General features: G+C 36.6%; 1 protein-coding gene across 7 annotated transcripts in view; it reads right to left on the minus strand.

The window, feature by feature from the left end:
• The window catches only part of P4HA1 (prolyl 4-hydroxylase subunit alpha 1), a 100226-nt gene that overhangs the window by 32532 nt on the left and 43217 nt on the right, over positions 1 to 24477 (minus strand). For all 7 annotated transcript variants that reach the window (XM_061405289.1, XM_061405291.1, XM_061405294.1 and 4 more), the window contains 3 exons: positions 11450 to 11689; positions 8881 to 9077; positions 6494 to 6670 (listed from right to left, as the gene is read on the minus strand). In XM_061405289.1, coding sequence (XP_061261273.1) covers positions 6494 to 6670; positions 8881 to 9077; positions 11450 to 11689 — 614 coding nt within the window. The remainder of the gene's footprint in view (positions 1 to 6493; positions 6671 to 8880; positions 9078 to 11449; positions 11690 to 24477) is intronic.

Below are 24477 nucleotides of genomic sequence, written 5' to 3' on the forward strand. Positions count from 1 at the left end.
CATTATATCTACTACTGCAGGCAGGAATCCCTTAGAAGAAATGGAGTAGCCATCATGGTGAACAAAAGAGTCCAAAATGCAGTACTTGGATGCAATCTCAAGAACGACAGAATGATCTCTGTTCGTTTCCAAGGTAAACCATTCAATATCACAGTAATCCAAGTCTATGCCCCAACCAATAACACTGAAGAAGCTGAAGTTGAACGGTTCTATGAAGACCTACAAGACCTTTTAGAACTAACACCCAAAAAAGATGTCCTTTTCATTATAGGAGACTGGAATGCAAAAGTAGGAAGTCAAGGAACACCTGGAGTAACAGGCAAATTTGGCCTTGGAATATGGAATGAAGCAGGGCAAAGACTAATAGAGTTTTGCCAAGAAAATGCACTGGTCATAGCAAACACCCTCTTCCAACAACACAAGAGAAGACTCTACACATGGACATCACCAGATGGTCAACACCGAAATCAGACTGATTATATTCTTTGCAGCCAAAGATGGAGAAGCTCTATACAGTCAACAAAAATAAGACCAGGAGCTGACTGTGGCTCAGATCATGAACTCCTTATTGCCAAATTCAGACTGAAATTGAAGAAAGTAGGGAAAACCACTAGACCATTCAGGTATGACCTTAATCAAATCCCTTATGATTATACAGTGGAAGTAAGAAATAGATTTAAGGGTATAGATCTGATAGAGTGCCTGATGAACTATGGAATGAGGTTCGTGACACTGTACAGGAGACAGGGATCAAGACCATCCCCATGGAAAAGAAATGCAAAAAAGCAAAATGGCTGTCTGGGGAGGCCTTACAAATAGCTGTGAAAAGAAGAGAAGCGAAAAGCAAAGGAGAAAAGGAAAGATATAAGCATGTGAATGCAGAGTTCCAAGGAATAGCAAGAAGAGATAAGAAAGCCTTCCTCAGTGATCAATGCAAAGAAATAGAGGAAAACAACAGAATGGGAAAGACTAGAGATCTCTTCAAGAAAATTAGAGATACCAAGGGAACATTTCATGCAAAGATGGGCTCGATAAAGGACAGAAATGGTATGGACCTAACAGAAGCAGAAGATATTAAGAAGAGATGGCAGGAATACACAGAAGAACTGTACAAAAAAGATCTTCACGACCCAGATAATCACGATGGTGTGATCACTCACCTAGAGCCAGACATCCTGGAATGTGAAGTCAAGTAAGTGGGCCTTAGAAAGCATCACTACGAACAAAGCTAGTGGAGGTGATGGAATTCCAGTTGAGCTATTTCAAATCCTGAAAGATGATGCTGTGAAAGTGCTGCCCTCAATATGCCAGCAAATTTGGAAAAGTCAGCAGTGGCCACAGGACTGGAAAAGGGCAGTTTTCATTCCAATCCCAAAGAAAGGCAATGCCAAAGAATGTTCAAACTACCACACAATTGCACTCATCTCACATGCTAGTAAAGTAATGCTCAAGATTCTCCAAGCCAGGCTTCAGCAATACGTGAACCGTGAACTTCCAGATGTTCAATCTGGTTTTAGATAAGGCAGAGGAACCAGAGATCAAATTGCCAACATCCGCTGGATCATAGAAAAAGCAAGAGAGTTCCAGAAAAACACCTATTTCTGCTTTATTGACTATGCCAAAACCTTTGACTATGTGGATCACAATAAACTGTGGAAAATTCTGAAAGAGATGGGAATACCAGATCACCTGACCTGCCTCTTGAGAAATCTGTATGCAGGTCAGGAAGCCACCGTTAGAAATGGACATGGAACAACAGACTGGTTCCAAATACGAAAAGGAGTACGTCAAGGCTGTATATTATCACCCTGCTTACTTAACTTATATGCAGAGTGCTGCTGCTAAGTTGCTTCCGTCGTGTCTGACTCTGTGCGACCCCATAGATAGCAGCCCACCAGGCTCCCCCGTCCCTGGGATTCTCCAGGCAAGAACACTGGAGTGGGTTGCCATTTCCTTCTCCAATGCATGCAAGTGAAAAGTGAAAGTGAAGTCACTCAGTCGTATCCGACTCTTAGCAATCCCATGGACTGCAGCCCACTAGGCTCCTCCATCCATGGGATTTTCCAGGCAAGAGTACTGGAGTGGGGTGTCATTGCCTTCTCCGAGTACATCATGAGAAATGCTGGACTGGATGAAGCACAAGCTGGAATCAAGATTGCTGGGAGAAATATCAATAACCTCAGATATGCAGATGACACCACCCTTATGGCAGAAAGTGAAGAGGAACTCAAAAGCCTCTTGATTAAAGTGAAAGTGGAAGAGTAAAAAAGTTGGCTTAAAGCTCATCATTCAGAAAATGAAGATCATGGCATCTGGTCCCATCAGTTCACGGGAAATAGATGGGGAACAGTGGAAACAGTGTCAGACTTTAATTTTTTGGGCTCCAAAATCACTGCAGATGGTGACTGCAGCCATGAAATTAAAAGACACTTACTCCTTGGAAGGAAAGTTATGACCAACCTAGATAGCATATTCAAAAGCAGAGACGTTACTTTGCCAACAAAGGTTCGTCTAGTCAAGGCTATGGTTTTTCCAGTGGTCATGTATGGATGTGAGAGTTGGACTGTGAAGAAGGCTGAGCACCGAAGAACTGATGCTTTTGAACTGTGGTGTTGGAAAAGACTCTTGAGAGTCCCTTGGACTGCAAGGAGATCCAACCAGTCCATTCTGAAGGAGATCAGCCCTGGGATTTCTTTGGAGGGAATGATGCTGAAGCTGAAACTCCAGTACTTTGGCCACCTCATGCAAAGAGTTGACTCATTGGAAGGGACTCTGATGCTGGGAGGGATTGGGGACAGGAGGAGAAGGGGACGACAGAGGATGAGATGGCTGGATGGCATCACTAACTCGATGCACGTGAGTCTGAGTGAACTCCGGAGTTGGTGATGGACAGGGAGGCCTGGCGTGCTGCGATTCATGGGGTCGCAGAGAGTAGGACACAACTGAGTGACTGAACTGAACTGAACTGAAGGAGACAAAAGAACTGTACACAGAAAACCGTAAGACACTGACGAAAGAAAGACAACATAAACAGATGGAGAGACATTCCATGTTCCTGGGCAAGAAGAATCAATATTGTGAAAATGACTAACTACCAAATGCAATCTACAAATTCAATGTGATCCCTATCAAATTATCAATGGCATTTCCAACAAAACTAGAACAAAAAATTTCACAATCCATATGGAAACAAAGAAGACCCTGAATAGCCAACGCAGTCTTGAGAAAGAATGGAGCTGGAGGAATCAACCTTCCTGACTTCAGATTATACTACAAAGCTACAGTCATCAAGACAGTAAGGTACTGGCACAAAAACAGAAATACAGACCAATGGAACAAGATAGAAAGCCCAGAAATAAACCCATGCACCTATGGGTACCTTATTTTTGACAAAGGAGGCACGAATATACAATGGGGCAAAGACGGCCTCTTCAATAAATGGTGCTGGGAAAACGGGACAGCTACATGTAAAAGAATGAAATTAGAACACTTCCTAACACCATACACAAAGATAAACTCAAAATGGATTAAAGACCTTTATGTAAGACCAGAAACTATTAAACTCTCAGAGGAAAACATAGGCAGAACAGTCAATGACATAAAAAAGCAAGATCCTCTATGACCCACCTCCTAGAGGAAAGGAAATAAAAACAAAAGTAAACAAGTGGGACCTGATTAAACTTAAAAGCTTTTGCACAGCAAAGGAAACTATAAGCAAGGTAAAACGACAACCCTCAGAATAGGAGAAAATAATAGCAAATTAATCCTGATGAAGGATTAATTTCCAAAATATACAAGCAGCTCATACAACTCAATGCCAGAAAAACAAACAACCCAATCAAACAGTGGGAAAAAGACCTAAACAGACATTTCTCCAAAGATGACATATAGATGGCTAACACACACATGAAAAGATGTTCAACATCACTCATTATTCAGTTCAGTTCAGTTGCTCAGTCGTATGATGAGATATCACCTCACACAGGTCAGAATGGCCATCATCAAAAAGTCTACAAACAATAAATGCTGGAGAGGGTGTGGAGAAAACGGAATATTCTTGCACTGGTGGTAGGAATGCAAATTGATACAGCCACTATGGAAGATGGTATGGAGAGTCCTTGAAAAAGTAGGAATAAAACTACCATATGACCCAGCAATCCCAATCCTAGGCATATACCCTGAGGAAACCAAAATTGAAAAAGACACATGTATCCCATTGTTCATTGCAGCACTATTTACAATAGCTAGAACATGGAAGCAACCATTGACAGATGAATGGATAAAGAAGTTGTGGTACATATATACAATGGAATATTACTCAGCCATAAAAAGGAACACATTTGAGTCAGATCTAATGAGGTGGATGAACCTAGAACCTATCATACGGTGTGGAGTCAGAAAGAGAAAAATAAATATCATATTCTAACGCACATATATGGAATCTAAAAAAATGGTTCTGAAGAATTTATTTACAGGGCAGCAATGGAGAAACAGACTTATGAACAGACTCTATTCTCAATAGAGAACAGACTTATGAACATGGGGAGATGGGAGGAGAGGATGAGACGTATGGAAGAAACTTACATGACCATATGTAAAATAGATAGCCAAAGGGAATTTGTTGTATGGCTCAGGAAACTCAAACAGGGGCTCTGTATCAGTCTAGAGGGGTGAGATGGTGTGGGAGATGGGAGGGAGGTTCAAAAGGGAGGGCATATATGTATACCTATGGCTGATTCATGTTGAGGTTTGACAGAAAACAACAAAATTCTGTAAAGCAATTATCTTTCAATAAAAAAATAAATTAAAAAGAAAAAATCAGTTTCAAGGTCAATCTTTTCTTCCTTCAAGATATTTGCTCATATATTTCAAATAAACAGTGAAATAATCTTAGACTGAGCACAAAGATTGATGAAAAGAACTCATAAATGTTATTTTTTTTAAAAAACACAGAAAGAGATGGCAGCCAAGATAATGATTTTAAACTTTTTTCTAAAAATGAAAGATTGTTTGGAGGTTAACAAGAATATAAAATTTTCCTTGTCATTGTATTTTTTGATCAAATAATCTAATTGAGGCATCTCTTTTAAGACTGAGGTCTCCAAACTCAGAGATATAAGACAGTCTCCAAGCAGAAATAAATTTCTAATATTCTACCACAATAATTTTGCTTTACTGACACAAATATAACAGACTAAAATCCAAAAAAAAAAAAGACAGAATATGACATCACTATCTTTTATCTGTTTAAAAGATTTGTAAGAGCTCCCTTGGACAACACCCATACAAATTAGACAAGTCTTTTCATTTAAAATACTGGAGTGGGTTGCCATGCGCTTCTCCAGGAGACCTTCTCAGCCCAGGGATTGAATCTGAGTCTCCTGCAGAGCAGCCAAATTCTTTACCCTCTGAGCCACCAGAGAAGCTCATAATCTTTAGTTAAAAAACAAAAAGTACCCATTTTCAAAAGTAGTAGAACTTAACAGCAATAAACATTCTGATTTCAAGTTTATTCTGCAGTATAGAAATCCAGACAAGGAACAGCAAACTATGGTCCATGGGCTGAATTCATCCAGCTACTTGCTTCTAGAAATAAAAGTTTTACTGGAATATAGCCATACTCATTTATGTATTTTCTATGACTGCTTTTGCATTACAAGAGCAGAGGTGAGTAGTTATAACAGACTGTACAGCCTGCAAAACCTAAAAAGATTTACTATCTGGACCTTTACAGAAAAAATTTCCAGTTCCTGTATAGTAAGTGAGCAAAAATATTTCTAGTGTTTACTTAACAGTCTCTTTATGAAAATGATCATAGTTTGTATTTTGCTGTCAATAAGACCAAACAGATTTTAAGAACAAGCTGATGGGGAAAAAGCCAAGAGCATAAAGGTCATTCTTGCTCCCCAAAGATTAATTTCTATGCTAAACACTAAAGCTTATAGGATTGTGTTTATAATAAATTCTTTCTTAAGATAAATGATGTAGGTTGAAGCCAGAAAACGATGATGTCATTATTTCAGATTAGCAAGATGTTCATGCCCAATGATATCCTCCAAGTAATAATGTACCTAGACAGGAATAAAAATACTTCAAGTATTATTTCAGATAAAACTATAGAAGTTAAATATAAAAAGTTGGCCTCTGATCAATCTCAGAGATTAAAGGGCTCCAAAGTACACAGAAATTTTTTCAGGAAGATGCTGAAACACAAATCTGTTAAGTGTGAATAAAAATATAACCTATGATTTTCATAATTTAATGCTTAAACCCTAGTTGCAAGGTTACATACAAGGTATGTAATATGTGTTGATAATAAAAAGAGAAAAATTGGTATAAATAGAGCTTAGTTAATTCCATTAGTTTTCAACAATAATATCTAAAACTATCTATGGGGTTATTGTCATGTCAATTATCATTTTTATGATCTTGCAAAGGAAAAGCTGAAACACAAGTAAACTGAGGAGAGAAAAAAAGAAAAAAAATTATTTACCCTTGGTTTTGCTAGATCTTTAACGACTTCAATTTCTGCATCAGAAATAATATCATGGAAGCGGATAATACGAGGCTTGTCCCACTCATCCTCCTGTTTGGCTGGAGCCAGGATAAATTTAGGATTCCGGTTTCCATCATGGTAGCGACAGAAGAGTTTTTTCTGTCTCCGAGGAGTCTGAACAAAAAGTTTAAAAAATTATAAATATATTAGAGTAATAATATTTTAATGCTGTTCCTATGAAGATAAGAAGCAGTAATCATGCTGGTGTATAGACACAGTACTTGAGGAAGAACATACAAAACATAGTGCTCTGCAAATATTCTGCATCAAACAGGACCTTCAGAATTTTAAAAGTTTTATTAATGATTCTTTTCTGGAAGAGATGGTGAGGTTTCTCTTTAACCCTTCTCTCATCAAAATAAAGTTCAGGCCTTGTAAATATGAAAAAAATAATAAAATTATAGAAATATGAAATGAATGACCAGCCCTGCGCCAAACTTCACAAAGTAACTGGGAAAAACCCAGAAAAGTTTCTTAAAGAAAAAAACCTAACCAGGTTTTCCCAAGTACCTCCTAATTTTAAAAAGTTTAAGTGATTTTTTTTTTACGATGAAAAGAGAGCTCTGAAAGAGAAAATTAGTTATTAAACAAAGAAGCCAGGTGCTTTTAGTAGCAGGTATTAAAGTCAGCAAAAATCAATAAATGTACTTTTCAATCACCTATGTATCACATTAACTAAATATGCGGTTGGCCAAAAAGATAAAAACAACCCCGCATGGATGTTTTGGCCAATCCAATGTTATGCCATTGCTGATTCTTCTCTTGATTAAACAAGCATTTCATATTATAAAGTAGAACTAATAGTGATTTATGTTTATTCTTGTTATTTACCAAGAATCAAATCCAAGGTTTTAAATATATCTTTTATATGATGATAAGACCAATTTAACTATTCTGAGAAAAAGGATGCTCTTTTGATTTTGGGCTGAGTTTAACGTGTGTGTCACATCAACAAACGGGCAAATTAACAGACTTCTGTTATAAATCTATAGTTCTATTTTGCTCTCTTATTTAAGAGTTTCTAAGGGCAGTAAAAAATATCTGCTCACTACTGGAAATCTGAACACTGACTAGGTACTTAATGATATTATGGAACTACTAACTACTTACGATACTGGAACTATCATGATAATGGTATTGTGGTCATTTAAAAGTCCTTATCTTTAAATGATATACATTAAAATATTTAGATGTGAAATTAAAAAAAAATGTTTCATGAGTCTAATTTGTATTTATTCATTACATCAAAGCAAAAGTTCTCTGGGAATCCATGAACTTATCAATGTTCATATTCTCTGGGAATCCATGAACTTATCAAAGTGTCAACATAGATAAGATCTACTTATTTGCTGGTAGAGGTTAGGCTGTCAACAGTAAATCACCAAATATCAAGAAGTCATCAATATCAAAACATAAAACCCAGCCTAAGTTTATCAGTAGTAGAGAAAAGTTAAACACTATTCAAATGCTTTCACTTAAAATTACTCCAAAAATTCACTAAATCCTGCCTCATACACCAGCATTCAACTGAACACTAGTACCACATGATACTCCTTTAAAAAGGGTTCTATGATCAATTAAGGTTGAGAAACAAAGTATATCATACTCATAATCATAAAAAGGATCTGAAAAGTCCTAAAGTTGAACAAAGAAACCTATGTTCCCAAGGCTTGAACTGTATTATTTTTGGCCTATTACCTTTTTAGTATTCTGGTAAACTGAGTATAAACATATAATATAGATATACAATAAACAAAGGGATATTTACAGACACATTTTAGTATTTTAAAAAATAAATGTTATAAAGCCAAAATCTATTTAAAGTCTTTATGCATTTTTAATATTTCTTAAATAGACTAAAACTTTACATTAGGCAGTCTTATCAAGGCTGACTAGGAGCAAAACCACAAGATATCACTGTATAGATGAATCCATCGTTTCATAGGATGTTAGAATGATATATTATTTCTATGTAAGACTGATGAAATCTCTTTTGCATTAAGATATAAGAAAAAACTGTATCACTTCTCTTAAATAATCTGATCCTTCACCTTAAAAAGCCTCTTCTAATCTATGAAAAGGGTAATAATTACCAAAAATGCATGTAATGGTACATGAGTCACAAGCTTTATTTTAAAGCTATTTTACTAGAAGTTGGAACACATTAAGTGCAACGCCAACAATAAAGTGATGTGACATAACGTAATACTTTAGGAATAATTCTAATTTTTACCACAAAAGTTTAAAAGATTCTGCGTCTCTCCAGAACTACGTACAAGCACACATGCACACTCACACACACACAATTGGCTTTTCCACTTTACCATTTTGATACCCTCCCCACGGCACAGCATTTCGTACTTCTGTCTCTCTGGCAGGTAATCCACAGCAGCACCTTTTTTCTTCAGTGTGGTTTTCTGATCAGATTGGTCATCTGAAGAAGACTTATTGGCATCTTTTTCTTTAGCCATTATATACTCAAAGTATTTTAAGTTACCGTTAGCTCTCTGATGTTCAGGATCTATTACGAAAGAAAGAAAGCATGTTTGTGAGTAAGTTTACAGCTGTTCAAGCATGAGCATAAGATACCCAGTGGAGGAACATGTAATTTACCTTCCAAACCAGGTTGCTTTATGAGAGTGAAAGGAGGCATTAATGAAAATTATTATACCAAAACAACAGGTGTAAATCAGTACTGCCCCAAGCAAATCAAGAGTACAGTTCTAACTCTAGTTCTGGAGATGGAATCAGCCATCTATTTCAAAGTAGTAATTATTGCTTTTACTTTGAGAATGTTCCATGTGACAAGTTACTAAGCAGCCAAAGGAAGTATGATCAATTTGATGTCAAATTGAATTTTAAAGTACTACTGATTAAACTTATTTTAAGCAACAGAAAAGATTTTTCTGAGATTGAAATGTAATGACCATGGGGAAGACAGGGTATACAGTTCAAAGGTAACCTTTACCACAGATAATATTATAAATGCCGAACACAGTCTACTTCTGAGGGCTGAGTGCATTTCAGTCCCAAAATTCTAAGTGAGACAGAAAAGAGAAACTAAAAATATAATTTTCAAATAAGCCAGAATCCACTAACTGCCTCAGAATTGCTAGTCATAATTTTTAGCTATCTTTTAGTAGGGGGAAGGAGGACTACTCCACCCATGTGGGAGAAAAAAAATATAAACCACCACTCTCCCCACCCCCCCGCCCACATACACACACACACAAATGAAAAAGACAGACTAGGGCACAGAAAGTTCACTTGTGACGTTAACTAAGTGTTTTAAAAAAAATCCAGCCTTAGATTTGTAAAATACTTCTTGTCTTTGAGAAATTGCTTATGTTGTGATGTACAGAATTTTGAGGCTAATTTTGCAAAAGAAATGGAAAAATGGGGGGAGAAGAGGGTATGCTACAAGGAAACAAAAAAATTGGTAGGTGTCTCTGGGTGATTGGTTTATGGTGACTCTTCTGTATTTTCTTCTACTTTTAAAATTTTTTCTTAAATGAATGAAGTATTTTTAAATCAGGAGGAAAAAAAATCACTTAAAATACTGGGGGAAAAGGGCTAACTGAATATCTCAATTTATCAATTCATTCAACTAAGAAATAACCTAATTTCAAAAGCTTATTTTCAGATGACCAATCCTTTTGAATTGTTTAACTCTGCTAATATACACGTATTTACCTATTCATAAAAAGAATTTAAGTTTTAAAGCTTCATTATATACCAAAGGCCACATGACTTTTTTTAGCATACAATTTCACCACCACAGATTCTAAGTCAGTAGGTTTGGGGTGAGATCAGGAATTTTCATTTCTAATAAGCATCCAAGTAATTCTGATCATTGGCCTCTTGATCATACTTAGAAAAACACTACATCCCTGTTAAAAATACTAGTGGTAAAATCTTCGTATCATATTTTCCTAATATTTAAATACGGCAATCAAATATATTTTCATTCTATTTATTTCTGTGAAATAATTTCAATCTCCGATGGAACTGGAAGATATTAAATGGAAAATCTCATGCATGTGCCCTCAGGAACACAAAACTTAAAGACTGAGAGACTGATTTCCCATAAATGCCTGATTTTCAGAAAACTGATAAATGTTGGAATGTTCTTAAATTTCAGGGAATTGGTCAGGGGTTGGCTCTTATCAATCTTGGGAAATTTTGCTTACAGTTTCCAGGGGCATGAACAAGAAATGACTCAGTTTGAGATGGTCTTACAAAGTAAGCTAAATTGAGCTTTGTTTGTATGACTGGAGGGTTTTGTCTGCCTAGGGAATGTTCAATGCTGGTCCCCATTTGTTTCTGATTTCAACAAACTCTAACTGAACTCTTACCTCTTTATATTCCCTGCCCTACTCCCTCAACGGACGTATCTGTAGCTTCCTACAGCTTGCATGTCCCAAATGCAGTTCCTCTGCTATTCCTGAATAAACTCATCTTTTTGACAATTATGAGTTTGCTTCATTTTACCTTTTTATTTAGGCTGACGTTTCAAATCACTATTTCCAAATAGGAAATTCAGTAAACCAAAAATTTCCTTCAAAGGATACTGGTTAATATTTAATATGGCAACATGGCAAATAAACAGTTTTGACTGAGTTAGCTATGTTGGATTCAATTTTGAAGTTCCTAAGAAGTACAGAGCAGAGAAACACAGCTACTCTTATAGTACTATTAGGTGAGAAAGATCAGTTGCCATTTATTTAGAGGATAAACAGAAAGATAAAGTATGTCTGACAGATGAGCTCTTGACTTGTGACAAAAAGTACCAAAACTGTATGACAAATATACATACTCACACATAATTATAATTAGTATATCTATATATCCCCCAATATATCCTTAACCTTGAATTAGGCCAAATTAACATACCTAGTTCAAGAAGCTTCTTTGTGAGCAAAAGCGCCTTATCCAGGTCTCCCTGCTGGTATACTGCATAGCTCAAATAATCCAGAACAGAGACTTTATCAACGGTAGAAACCTCGCCTTCATCCAGCTGCCTCAGTGCCTGTTCCATCCACAGCTCTGTATGGTAATAATCTGCTTCTGTGTAGGCCACTTTGCCCAACTCAAAACAGTCCTCAACTGTTAGAAAAGATTTGTGTTTTACTCCTATGGAAAGAAAATACAGAGAACTTTAGAAATCTTAATACTACTATAGGTTTATTTAGGACTATACGGCTTTCAAAGTACTATCTCACTCTCATTTGAACCTCACAACAACCTTCTGAGGTAGGAAAAGCAGGAATTACCCTAGGTTTATAAACAAAGGAACAAAGTACAAGGTAATGAAACATGGCAAGGATCACACAGCTAATAGGTGATGTGGGACCTAGAGAATCCACGATTTCAATTATCAGTCCTCATATCAAAAAGACGCACCAATTAAGCTGAAGTTATATATCTAACTCTTAACCAACACCTTAGGATAAAGGGATACATGGAAGAGAGACAAACCTATTGACTCTTTCCCCTACCATTCCCCTTTTCAAAAGTATTAATGATATGTAATTTACATACCATGAAGTTCACCCAGTTAAAAAATTCAACAGTTTTCACTATATTCACAGAGCTGTACCACCATTACCATAATAGGATTTTAGAACATTTTCATTACCCCAAAAAGAAACGCTGTAACCATAAGCAGTCACTACCCATTGTATCTCCCCTTTCCTGCCCTATCCCTAGATACCACCAGTCTACTTTCTGTACCTACTTGTCTATTCTGGCTATCGCACATAAATGGAATTGGACAACAGGTAGTCTTTTGTGACTGGACTGTTTTACTCAGCATAATGTTTTCAAGGTTCTTTTTATTGCCAAATACCAGCCCACTATAGGATAGACTACATTTTGCTCATCAGTTGATAGACATTTGAATTGTTTCTACTTTTCTGACTTCTATGAATAATGTTACTATAAACATTCATGTATAAGTTTTAGTGTGGAAATATTTTGTCATTACTCTTGAGTATATACATAGCAGTGAAATTGCTGGGTCTTATGGCAACACTATGCTTACCATGTTCAGAAACAGCCAAACTGTTTTCCAAAGTGGCTGCACCATTTTACGATTTTACAATCCTGTGTGTATGCTCATACATAAATCAATGTATGAGGGTTCCAATTTCTCTACATTCTCACCAATACTTGCTACTGCTCATCTTTTTTATTATAGCCACTGAGGGTACGAAGTAGCATTTCATTGTGGTTTTTAAATTTTATTTCTCTAATGATGATGTTGAACATGTTTCTACATGCCTATTGTCCATCTATATATCATCTTTGGAAAAATGTCTGTTCAAATCCTTTGTCCATTTAAAAACTTGGTTGTCTTTTTACTATTGACTAATTATGTTTCAAATGTTGTACAATCACCATTACTTTTATAAGAATAGGGAAAAGATAAAGAACTACAGAAAGATATAAATGTAAAAAATATTCTCTGAATGATAGCAACCATGTAACATTCCATTTTATGAACAATAAATCAGATGAGTTAAGTAGAGACTTTAAGAGCCTGAGTATTTTATGCTGTTCTTTGTTTATAGCATGTTAAGTAAACAACAGTGAGAAAATTACATCTGGACCACATATTCTGGGGGTGGGGTGGGGAAGGGAACTGCTTCTGATATAAAACACAGGTGATCCTTGAACAACAAAGTTTGCATTGCATGGGTCCACTTATATGGGCATTTTTTTCAATAAATACATATATGTATTACAAATGTATTTTCTCTTCCTTATGCTTCTCTAAATAACATTTTCTTTTCTCTAGCTTGCTGCTGCTGCTGCTGCTAAGTTGCTTCGGTCGTGTCCAACTCTGTGCGACCCCAGAGACGGCAGCCCACCAGGCTCCCCTGTCCCTGGGATTCTCCAGGCAAGAACACTGGAGTGGGTTGCCATTTCCTTCTCCAATTCATGAAAGTGAAAAGTGAAAGTGAAGTCGCTTAGTCGTGTCGGACTCTTAGCGACCCCATGGACTGCAGCCCACCAGGCTCCTCCATCCCTGGGATTTTCCAGGCAAGAGTACTAGAGTGGGGTGCCATTTCCTCCTCCAATGCATAAAAGTGAAAAGTGAAAGTGAAGTCGCTCAGTCGTGTCCGACTCTTAGCGACCCCATGGACTGCAGCCTACCAGGCTCCTCCATCCATGGGATTTTCCAGGCAAGAGTACTGGAGTGGGGTGCCATTGCCTTCTTTAGCTTACTGTATTGTAAAAATGTAGCACACAATACATACAACATATGAATTGTGTTAATAAGCAACTTAAAATATCACTAAGGCTTCTGATCAATAGTAGACTATTAGTACTTAAGTCTAGGGAGAATCAAAATTTACATGCAGATTTTCAACTGCTCAGGAGCTCAGCAGCTGTAACACCAGCATTTTTGAAGGATTAACTACTCTACCTAGAAATGCTGGATAAAATCTAACAGTTATCCATTTATCCATTTGTACCATGGCCAGATTCACAGGAATTAAGCAAATTTTTTGAGGTCAAAACCAAAAAGGAACTTGAAACCTAGAGAGGTAAGTAGAGGATGAAGCTGCATCTCCTCTGGAGGCAGTCATCAGATGAGAAAACTAGAAGCATGATTTTTAACCATCAAGAAAGGGATAAAGAGGGCTTCCCTAATGGCTCAGTGGTAAAGACTCTGCCTGCCAATGTGGGAGACATGGGTTTGATCCCTGGTCCGGGGAGATCCCACATGCCGAGGCACAACTCAGCCTGTATGCCACAACTGAGTCTGTGCTCTAGAGTCTGCGAGCCACAACTATTGCGCCCACGTGCTCCAACTACTGAAGCCCCAATGTTCTAGAGCCTGTGCTCCACAATAGGGGAAGCCACCTCAGTGAGAAGCCCGAGTACCACAACTGGAGAGTAGCCCCGCCCGCCGTAACTAAAGAAAAGCCTGCGCAGAAATGAAGACCCAGCACAGACAAATAAATAAATTTTTTTTAAAAGAAAGGGATAGGAGATAAAGCCTCAGGCCCATGCAAAATGACAGAACAGACCCTTGAAAAACTACCTCTTTACTTAAAAAATGAGCTAGAAAAAACTCTTGTCAGCTGGCAAAGAGAAACAACAAAAAAACTTATTTTTCTCATCCTGCACTGTAGGTAAGAAAACAATCTCTTAAGAATTCCACAGGCATGCCTTCTGGGAGGTTTCGATTTCAAATATACGCTATCTCCATGGTCTTGGGAAACCAAAGCCAAGAATTTAACTTAAAGTGATTGGAGGCTGGTAAGGTCAAAGGACACGTGGCAGAAGCAACATTTATACTCTGCAAAACACACCTTCACTTCAGGTTTTGCAATATTCGCACACACAATCTGAAGAAATGCACACAATTCAAAATCACAAAGCACACAATGAAACAAGCCACTATGAGCAAAATCAGCCGAAACTATTCAAAAACAGTATCAGATATCACCCAATATATTCAGATGTTATCAGATTAAGACTACAAAATAACTATGATTAAAATGTTTAAAGAATTTCTAAAAAAAAAAAGAAAAAGAAAATATGAACATGTAAGATACCCTAAAAAGACCAGGCAGATGTGAATAGGAGAAAAAATAGAACTTTCAGAAATTATAAATATTATCAAAGAGACAAACATGTATTGCTCAGGTCAAACAGCAAGTGAGACACAACAAAAAAAGAGAATAACATACCTAGAAGAGAGAACTGAGTAAATTACCATAGGATAAACTACTCAGAATGCAGCACAGAGGAGGAATACATATAAAGTGCTAGTTAAAAGATAAGGAAGAAAAACTAGGAAGACAACAGAATGTGGAAAAGGCACTATTTATAGAAATAACAGTCAACAATTTTCTAGAATTAGAATGCATGAAACCAAAGATTCAGGAAGCACACAGACTCCTAAGCCAAAGTACAGGCAAGGGATTCTCAAGGATTTGTTTCAACGAGGAGGAGGAAAATAATTCCAAAAGAAAAGTCTGAGGTACCAAAAAGAAAAAAAAAAAAGATAAAGAATTTGGTATACACTTAAAGAAAAATGAGCTATCAGATTGGCAAAAATTTCAAAGTCTGAAATTTTTTTTGTGATGCTGTGGTGAATAGGCACTCTCATGTATCACTGGTAGAAAAAAATAACAGAACCACTATGGAGGGAAATTGGAACAATATTAGCAAAATGTCCTATACATCTACTCTGAATCAGTGGCATCATTTCTAGAAAAAATATCCCAAAGATCACTTGGCAAATAAAAATATATATATATGCACAAGGCTATTGGCAATATTATTTTTATAAGAGTAGAAGAGTACAAACAAAACAAGTGTCTGAATCAATGGGGCCCCAGTTAAATAAACTATAGTAAATTCACAAAAGAGAGTTAACAGGTAGCTATAAAAAGAAATGAGGATTTCTACATAGCATATGAGGTAATATCTAGAGCATATCAATAAATTAAAATACCAAAATACAGAAAGTATACTATGCTGCCTTCTCTGCTGAAGCTGAGAGGAAATAGGAATATATATACACATTTGCTTATATTTTAAAGAAGAAACAGTGGAAATGAAAAGCCTAATAAAGTGGTAGTTCATATAGAAGAAGAAAGCAACAGGTTGGGAAGTACAGAATGATAGTAGAACTTCTGTAAGTGTACCTTATTAAGATAATTTGGACTTTGAATGAATAAAAAAAGTTCTGCATAACTAAAACTACTACAAGAGATACGAGAGACGTGGTGATGGTGGTCAAAAGGTACAAACTCCCAATTATATGATAAGTCCTGGGGATGTAATGTACAGCATGTTAACTGTAGTTAATAATACTGTATTGTATATTTAAAGTTGCTGGAAGAGTACATATATTTTAAAAGAAAAAAATTTTTCTAACTATGTGATGTGATGGTGCATGTTAACTAAACATATTGTGGTGATCATCTCACAACACATACATATCCAAGTCATACTGCACACCCAAAACTAACACAAAGTTATATGTCAATCACATCTCAATTTTTTAAAAATCTGGGTGCCTCTTTTAAATAAAAACATAAAATTTTTTAATAATAGAAGAGGACAAAGATAGGATATAAATTAAAAACTAGCCTGTGGGGCTTTCCTGGTGGTCCAGTGGTTAAGAATCTGCCTTGCAATGCAAGGGACACTGGTTCGATCCCTGGTCCAGGAAGACCCCACAAGACGCAGAGCAACTAAGCCCATGCACCACAACTACCGAGCCTATGCTCTAGAGCCTGTGAGCTGCAACTTCTGAGGCCACGGCCCTAGAGCCTGTGCTCCACAACGAGAAGCCACTGCAGTGAGAAGCCTGTGTACCAAACAAAGACTAGACCCTGCTCGCCACAGCTAGAGAAAGCCCATGTGCAGCAACAAAGACCCACCACAGCCAAGTAAATAAATCTTAAAAAAAAAAAAAAAATTTGCTTTTAGTGAAGAAGATACAGAAGAAGAAGAAAAAGGAAGGGGAGAAAGAAAAGGAGGGGTATATTTTCCAACTTTTGATACCAAAGTTCAAACAATAAATGTGAAGCTCTCAGTGGTTTAAGTTAATGTCAAAATATCTTACTTCGTATATCAAAACAAAAAGATATAGCACGTCCATGGATTAGAAAATTGTCTTGTTAAAATGACAATATTGCCCAAATTCTGCCCAAGATTCAAAATAAGCCTAATTAAAACTCCTACAGGCATTTTTGTAGAAGCCACCAAGGAAATTCTAAGATTTATTTGGAAATTCAAAGAATCTAGAATAGCCAAAGCAATTTTAACAAAGAACATATTTAAAGGACTTATTCACAAGTGTTTGCAAGTACGTGGAGGTACTGAAATGCTCATATACTAATGACAAGAGTATAAAATGGTACAACCATCTGGTAGTTTCTTAAAAATCAAATATATACCTACCAATTATTTTACTTTAAAAATCAGATATATACCTACCATGCAACCCATCCAATTCACTTCTAGGTATTTAACCAAAAGAAACACATGCTTATATGTCTGATGACAGCACAAAGGAAATAGAAAAAGGAACACAATGGGGTTTTCCTTAAGAACTTCTGATTCAATATACTTCAACGAATCAGTATATTGGCTAGAATCAGACTTAGCTCTAACCTACCCAATGATGTCAACATTTTTTTTTCAGTGCTAGCAGAAAAGGTTCATGAAAAATTAAGAAGAAATAAAATCTAGGACACATTTTGCTAGTGATTCTGTCTAGGGGATAACATGCTCTGGTCTGAGGATGTTAGATTTCAGTACAAAGCAGAGTCCTAATACAGAGGTATACGTACAGGAGGATCACATGGACCAATACAATCAAACATTCAAATCATACAACTACCTCCATTTACTATATATATATATTTTTTGCCTCCTATTCGTCATTTATGGACAGTAACTGATTATCATGCTTGCATGCTCAGTCCCTCAGTCATGTCTGACTCTGCAACCCAATGGACTACAGCCCACCAGGCTTCTCTGTCCATGGAGTTTTCCAGGCAGGAATACTGGAGTGGGTTGCCATTTCCTCCTCCAGGACATCGTCCCAGCCTAGGAATCAAACTCGAGTCTCTTCCATCTCCTGCGCTGGCAGGTGGATTCTTTACCACTGTGCCACCTGGGAAGTCTGTAACTGATTATCAGTGTACTACTAAAACGAGGATAAAGATCCATATTGTGACAGTTACTCTCTACTTCACACTCTAGTCTAGAAAAGGATACCAACAAACTAACTTATTAATAGTCTAACACGATGCAATCTCAGAAACAAAAGAAACATACTGAATTTTGACTGTAATTTTTCAGTTACGAGAACTGGAATACAGTTCTAAGACGAGCTTTACAATGCAGAAATTAAGAATGTCTTTTCTCAGGGACACACAAAAGACACAAGAGGACAGTATGCTATTAATAAATGCAGACAGCACCAGTAAAATTTTTCACGTGACCTTATATCCTGGCAATATTATTTGAAAGCATAATGGACACAGTAGAGGATCTTGAGCTCTTCTGCCTTGGTAAAGTATCTCTGGTTATCTTACCTATTGATCTATTCACAATTATCAAAGGCAAAATGTCTGGGAACTGTATTAAAGAAAATGAAAATGAAAGAGAAGTGATGTAGCATTTGAAAGGGAAGGCTGCTTTCGAAGTAGAGAACATGAGAAGAAAAAGTAATGGACAAGAAGACAAATAAAATGACATAAGGGAAGTGATGTTGGCAGAAAAAAACCATAAAAAGCGTTCATACAAAGCATGAATAGTTAGAATTTGATGACCAAAAAAGGCAAATTCTTTCGGTTCAAAGCAAATGGCACAGACGATTGACAGCATCTCATACTGAATGCAGTGAAGGAGAGGACAGGATGAAATGAGAGAGTAGCACTGACATATATATACACTGTTGCTGCTGCTGCTGCTAAGTCGCTTCAGTTGTGTCCGACTCTGTGCGACCCCATAGACGGCAGCCCACCAGGCTAGGCTCCCCTATCCCTGGGATTCCCCAGGCAAGAACACTGGAGTAGGTTGCCATTGCCTTCTCCAATGCATGAAAGTGAAAGTGAAGTTGCTCAGCGACCCCATGGACTACAGCCTTCCAGGCTCCTCCGTCCATGGGATTTTCCAGGCAGGAGTACTGGAGTGGGGTGCCATTGCCTTCTCTACCACATGTAAAATAGATAACTAGTGGGAAGCTGCCCTATAATACAGGGGAGCTGGGTTCAGTGCTCTGTGATGACCTAGAGGAGTGGCAGGGTGTGGAGACTAAAGAGGGAGGCGCTATATGGATACTCATAGCTGATTCACAATGTTGTGCAGCAGAAACTATCACAACATTGTAAAGCAATTATCTTCCAATTTAAAAAAAACCTGAATGTAGTAACCCAAGTTTACAGTTAAAACACAAAAGTCCTTTAAATTTATGATCACAGTATAAACTATAATAATATGTGACAGTAGACAGTATAGGAAAATTTACTTAGAAATGTTTGGCTCACCCTTAAACTGCAAGATTTAATTTTAAAATTCTTAGACTTTATAGAAATACTCACTGGATAAAAACTTGATTTGTAAAGAACAAATACATTTAAAACGCACATACCTGGGAAGCTGATGTCTTGCGTCAGAGGCAATATGGTACACTCACAGCTGAGTGTACTCCAGAGACGTACAGAGAATCTACTGCTTGGTGAAGTAAGCTTATCAGTTCACCAAGATAATGATGCAAATGACCGATAAGAACATTCAACTTCTACCTGAAGTAACTCAGATTTTATATATGACATATTCTATACAAAAAAGTGTAGAGGACACACAGTTTTGAGGGCATTAGTTCCCTGTTGTCCCCTTTGCCTATCAAAGCAATACCACCATTCTTTTCTACTTTACCACCTCCCCCCAAAAAGTGTAATATCTCTGGAAGCTATGAATTTATTAAACAAGTTAGGGTTAGGAACAACCTGAAACTAAAGGAACAGTCCATATGAACTGTAAAGCCATCATCAATACCAAAATACATATAACTTATCAGATTTTATATTAAAATATCAAGAAAGCATTTCAAAAGGTGGGCTCAAAAAGGAGAAACAGACAAAATTAATCAAGAAGTAACATCACATCAATATAAATCCACTGAAAAAAGCATTTCTCTGATTTTTGGGGGGTGAGGCAATTTAAAAAGGCAAATCATCCTTCCCTCCAGTCCTCATCCTTAAGGCTTCACATCTCAACTGCTACAGTTTTAAGTCTGACAAAACTGTTAGCAAGGACATTAAGAAATGAGAACTCCCATACATTGCTGGAGGGAGTATTACTGTACTTGGGTACATCTGCTCTGGAGAACAATCTGGCTACATCTAGTAAAGTCTGAGAACCTTATATCCTAGAGAAACTCCTGCATGTGTGCAATGGACACAAGAAAACATAATGAAAATGTTTGTTGGAACCTTGGCCCTGCAAAAATTGGAAATAACCTAAGCTACCACTGTTATCCCTTAAATTTTTACAACAGCCTCCTCTCTGATTTCTTTGTCTCTACCTTCGGGTCTCAAACCATTCTGTAGCCAGAATGATATTTCTAAAATGAAAATCATATAATTTCCCTGTTTAAAACTTTTCAATAACTACACATTATACTCAGAATGCTTCAAACTTCTCTATATAACTTACAAAGTCCCTCAAGAGACGGCTTCAGCTTTACCTATATAGCCTCATCTCTCACTATCCTCACACCATCCCGTGCCCGTAGTTCACGCACTTGGCTCTTAAACAAACTACTTGTTAGCTATCTGATTTAAACGTTCTCTCCTCTCTGGCCTATACACATGTTCCGTTTGGAATACTTTTTTCATACTCCCTATTTCCTGGCTAATTCCTTGTCCATTATTTCTCAATTTTTTAACATATTCTGTCTTCCAGGAAGTCTCACTTTACACCTCTCATTTATCAAGTTCAGAATTAGATTTCTGTCTATGTGCTCCATGGTCTCCTAAGTTATCTCCAGCTAGGCATTCATCATACCATAGCATAAGAATTTAAGTACCCTAAGGGCAAAAGCAGTGTTTATTCATTATTGCATCTCTAATACTTATACACAATGGTTATTATGTTAAATAGATATTAAATAGATACTAAATGGCTTATATCTATTAAACAAATTATGTTTTAAACCAGAAGCAAATTAAAAAACAAGGCTGTGATCTTATCACAAGTGCTATAACAGCAGAAACAAAATAAAATTTGCAAATGTATACTTTTTTGGAAATCCAACTTAATGGAATTACATTACAGTTTAATGGAACACCATGATTAGTTTTCCCACTTGCTACTTCATTCCAAATTTAGAAAGATAAGCAAGAAAAACATCGTAAGTCATTCATCCCACTGTATTTTCTTACTGAGAAAGTCAATTTCAGTATGAAGACAGAGGTAACATATTTTATTTTTCCAACTGATTAAGGACAAGCAGATAGTAATGGTATATTCATAGAATAAATGACAGATGGCAATAGTAAACTATCACGTGAAGGCAGTTATCAGTAACACAAGTAAAACTGGAAAATTTCAAATTTTGCAAAAATTAAACAATACACTCCACACTCTTTAACAGCTAACAGAAAAAAGAAAAGAAAAGAAATCACAGGGAAAATTAGAAAATACTTAAAAGAGAAATGAAAATGAAATTACAACATACCAAAACTTACAGGACACAATGAAAGCAGTGCTAAGGGTGAAATTTATAGTTATGACTCTTACATTAAAAAAACAAGATCTCAAATCAACAACCTAATTTTACAACTTAAGAAACTAGAAAAACAAGAACAAACAACCCAAAGCTAGCAGAAGAAAGGAAATATTGAAGTACAGAATGGAAAATAACAGATAAAATTAATGAAACCAAAAGTTGGTTCTCTGAAAAGAATTTTGTCAATAAAACTGACAATCTTTTAGCTACATGGATCAAGGGAAAAAAGCCAAATAACTAAAATTAGAAATCAAAGTGGGGATACTTCTACTGATTCTATAGAAAAACAAAGGATTATAAGAATTCTACGAAAAATTGTACACCAACAAACTGAATAACCTAGATAAAATGGACAAATTCCTAAAAACACAAAACCTACCAAGACTAAGAAAAAAATAGAAAATCTGAATAGACCTTTAACTAGCAACTAAACTGCTGATGTGAAGAGCTGACTCATTTGAAAAGACCCTGATGCTGGGAAAGACTGAGGGCAGGAGGAGAAGGGGACAAGAGAGGATGAGATGGTTGGATGGCATCACCGACTCAATGGACATGGGTTTGGGTAGACTCCGGCAGTTGGTGATGGACAGGGAGGCCTGGCGTGCTGCAGTTCATGGGGTCTCAAAGAGTCAGACACGACTGAGTGACTGAACTGAACTGAGTAAGGAAACTGAATCAGTTATCAACAGTCTTCTGACAAAAGAAAAGCTCTGTTATTAACACAAATAAATGGAAAACATGTGCCATGTTCATGGACTGGAAGACTATTAGCTTCACTGGAGAATTCTATCAAACATTAAAAAAAAAACCTAATACCAATCCTTCTCAAACTTTTCAAAAAGACAGGAAAGAACACTTATCTCATTCTATGAGGCCAGAATCATCCTCATACCAAAGCCAGAAAAAGACACTACAAGAAAACTACAGACCAACATCACTTATGAACACTGATGCAAAAATTTTCAACAAAATACTAATAAACAGGGACTTCCCTGATGGTACACTGGTTACGACTCTGCCCCTCTAATGCAGGAGTCCCAGATTCAACCCCTGGTCAGGGAACTAGATCCCACATGCCACAACTAAAGAGCCCATGTGCTGCAACTCAGATCTAGCAAAGCCAAATAAATAAATATTTTTTTAAAAATGCTAGCAAACAGAATCCAGCAGCATATGATTATATACCATGATTGCATGGTTACACACCATGACCAAGTGGAACTTACTCCTGTAATGCAAGGATATTTCAACATATGAATACTGATCAATATACACACCACATTAATGGAATAAAGGGGAAAAAACATACATATGATCAGCTCAACTGATCCAAAAAAGAGCAACTGACAAAATTCAGTCTTCTTTCATAATGGAAAAAAAACCACTCAACAAACTAGAAGTTTATCAATACTTTAACATAATAAAAGATATATTTGAAAAACCCACTCAATGGTAAAAGACATTCCTTTGAGAATGAGAACAAGGATGCCCACTTTTGCCACTGTATTCAACTTAGTACTTGAAGTTGTAACCAGAGCAAATAGGCAAGAACAAGCTTAAAGGTACCCAAACTGGAAAGGAAGAAGTAAACTGATCTCTATCTGCAGATAACAGTTTTTTGTTTTTGCCACACCACACAGTTGGTGGGATTTTAGTTCCCCAACCAGGGACTGAACCTGCGCCCTTATCTGTGAAAGCTCAGAGTCCTAGCCCCTGGACGACCAGGACACTCCCCACAGATAACATCATCTTATACTAGAAAATCCTAAGAATCCTCCCGCAAAAACACTTGTTAGAACTAGTAAATTAATTCAGCCAAGTTGCAGGATGTAAAGACAACACACAAAAATAAGTTGCATTTCTATGTACCAATAATGAGCAATATAAAAAATTACAAAAACAAATCTAAGCATAAAGTACTTAGGAATTAACCAAGGAGGTGAAAGACATACAGTGAAAACTACAAAAAGCTACTGAAAGACAACATAAATAAATGAAAAACACATGCCATGTTCATGGATTGGAAGACAACATTATTAAAATGTCAGTACTACCCAAAGTGACCTGCAGTTTCAATGCAAAAGACAGAAATAGAAATAGAAAACTCCATCATAGAATTCATACAGAATCTCAAGGAACCCAGAATAGTCAAAGCAATCCTATAAAAGAACAAAACTGGAAAACTCATATTTCCTGATTTCAAAACTTAATACAAAGCTACAATAATAAAGTAGTGTGTAAAAAAACAATTTATAGACCAGCATAAAAACAGACTTAGAGACCAATGCAATAGAGAGCCAGAAATAAACCCTTGTATATATTGTCAAATGATTTCTGACAAGCATGGCAAGACCATTCAATGGGAAAATGACGATCTTTTCAACAAACGGTGCCAGGAAAACCAAATATTTACATGCAAAGAATGAAGCTGAACCCTTACCAAATACCACATGTAAAAATTAACTCTAAATAAATCAAGGACCTAAATATAAGATCTAAAACAGTAAAACTTTTAAAAGAAACCATAGGACAAAAGCTTCATAACACTGGATTGGGCAATGATTTCTTGTATACGACCCTAAAGGCACAGGCAACAGAAGAAAAAAAAAAAACTGGACTTCGTAAAAATTTAAAAATTTGGATACAA

Source organism: Bos javanicus, chromosome 28 (genome assembly GCF_032452875.1).
Source record: "Bos javanicus breed banteng chromosome 28, ARS-OSU_banteng_1.0, whole genome shotgun sequence".
Taxonomy (NCBI): domain Eukaryota; kingdom Metazoa; phylum Chordata; class Mammalia; order Artiodactyla; family Bovidae; genus Bos; species Bos javanicus.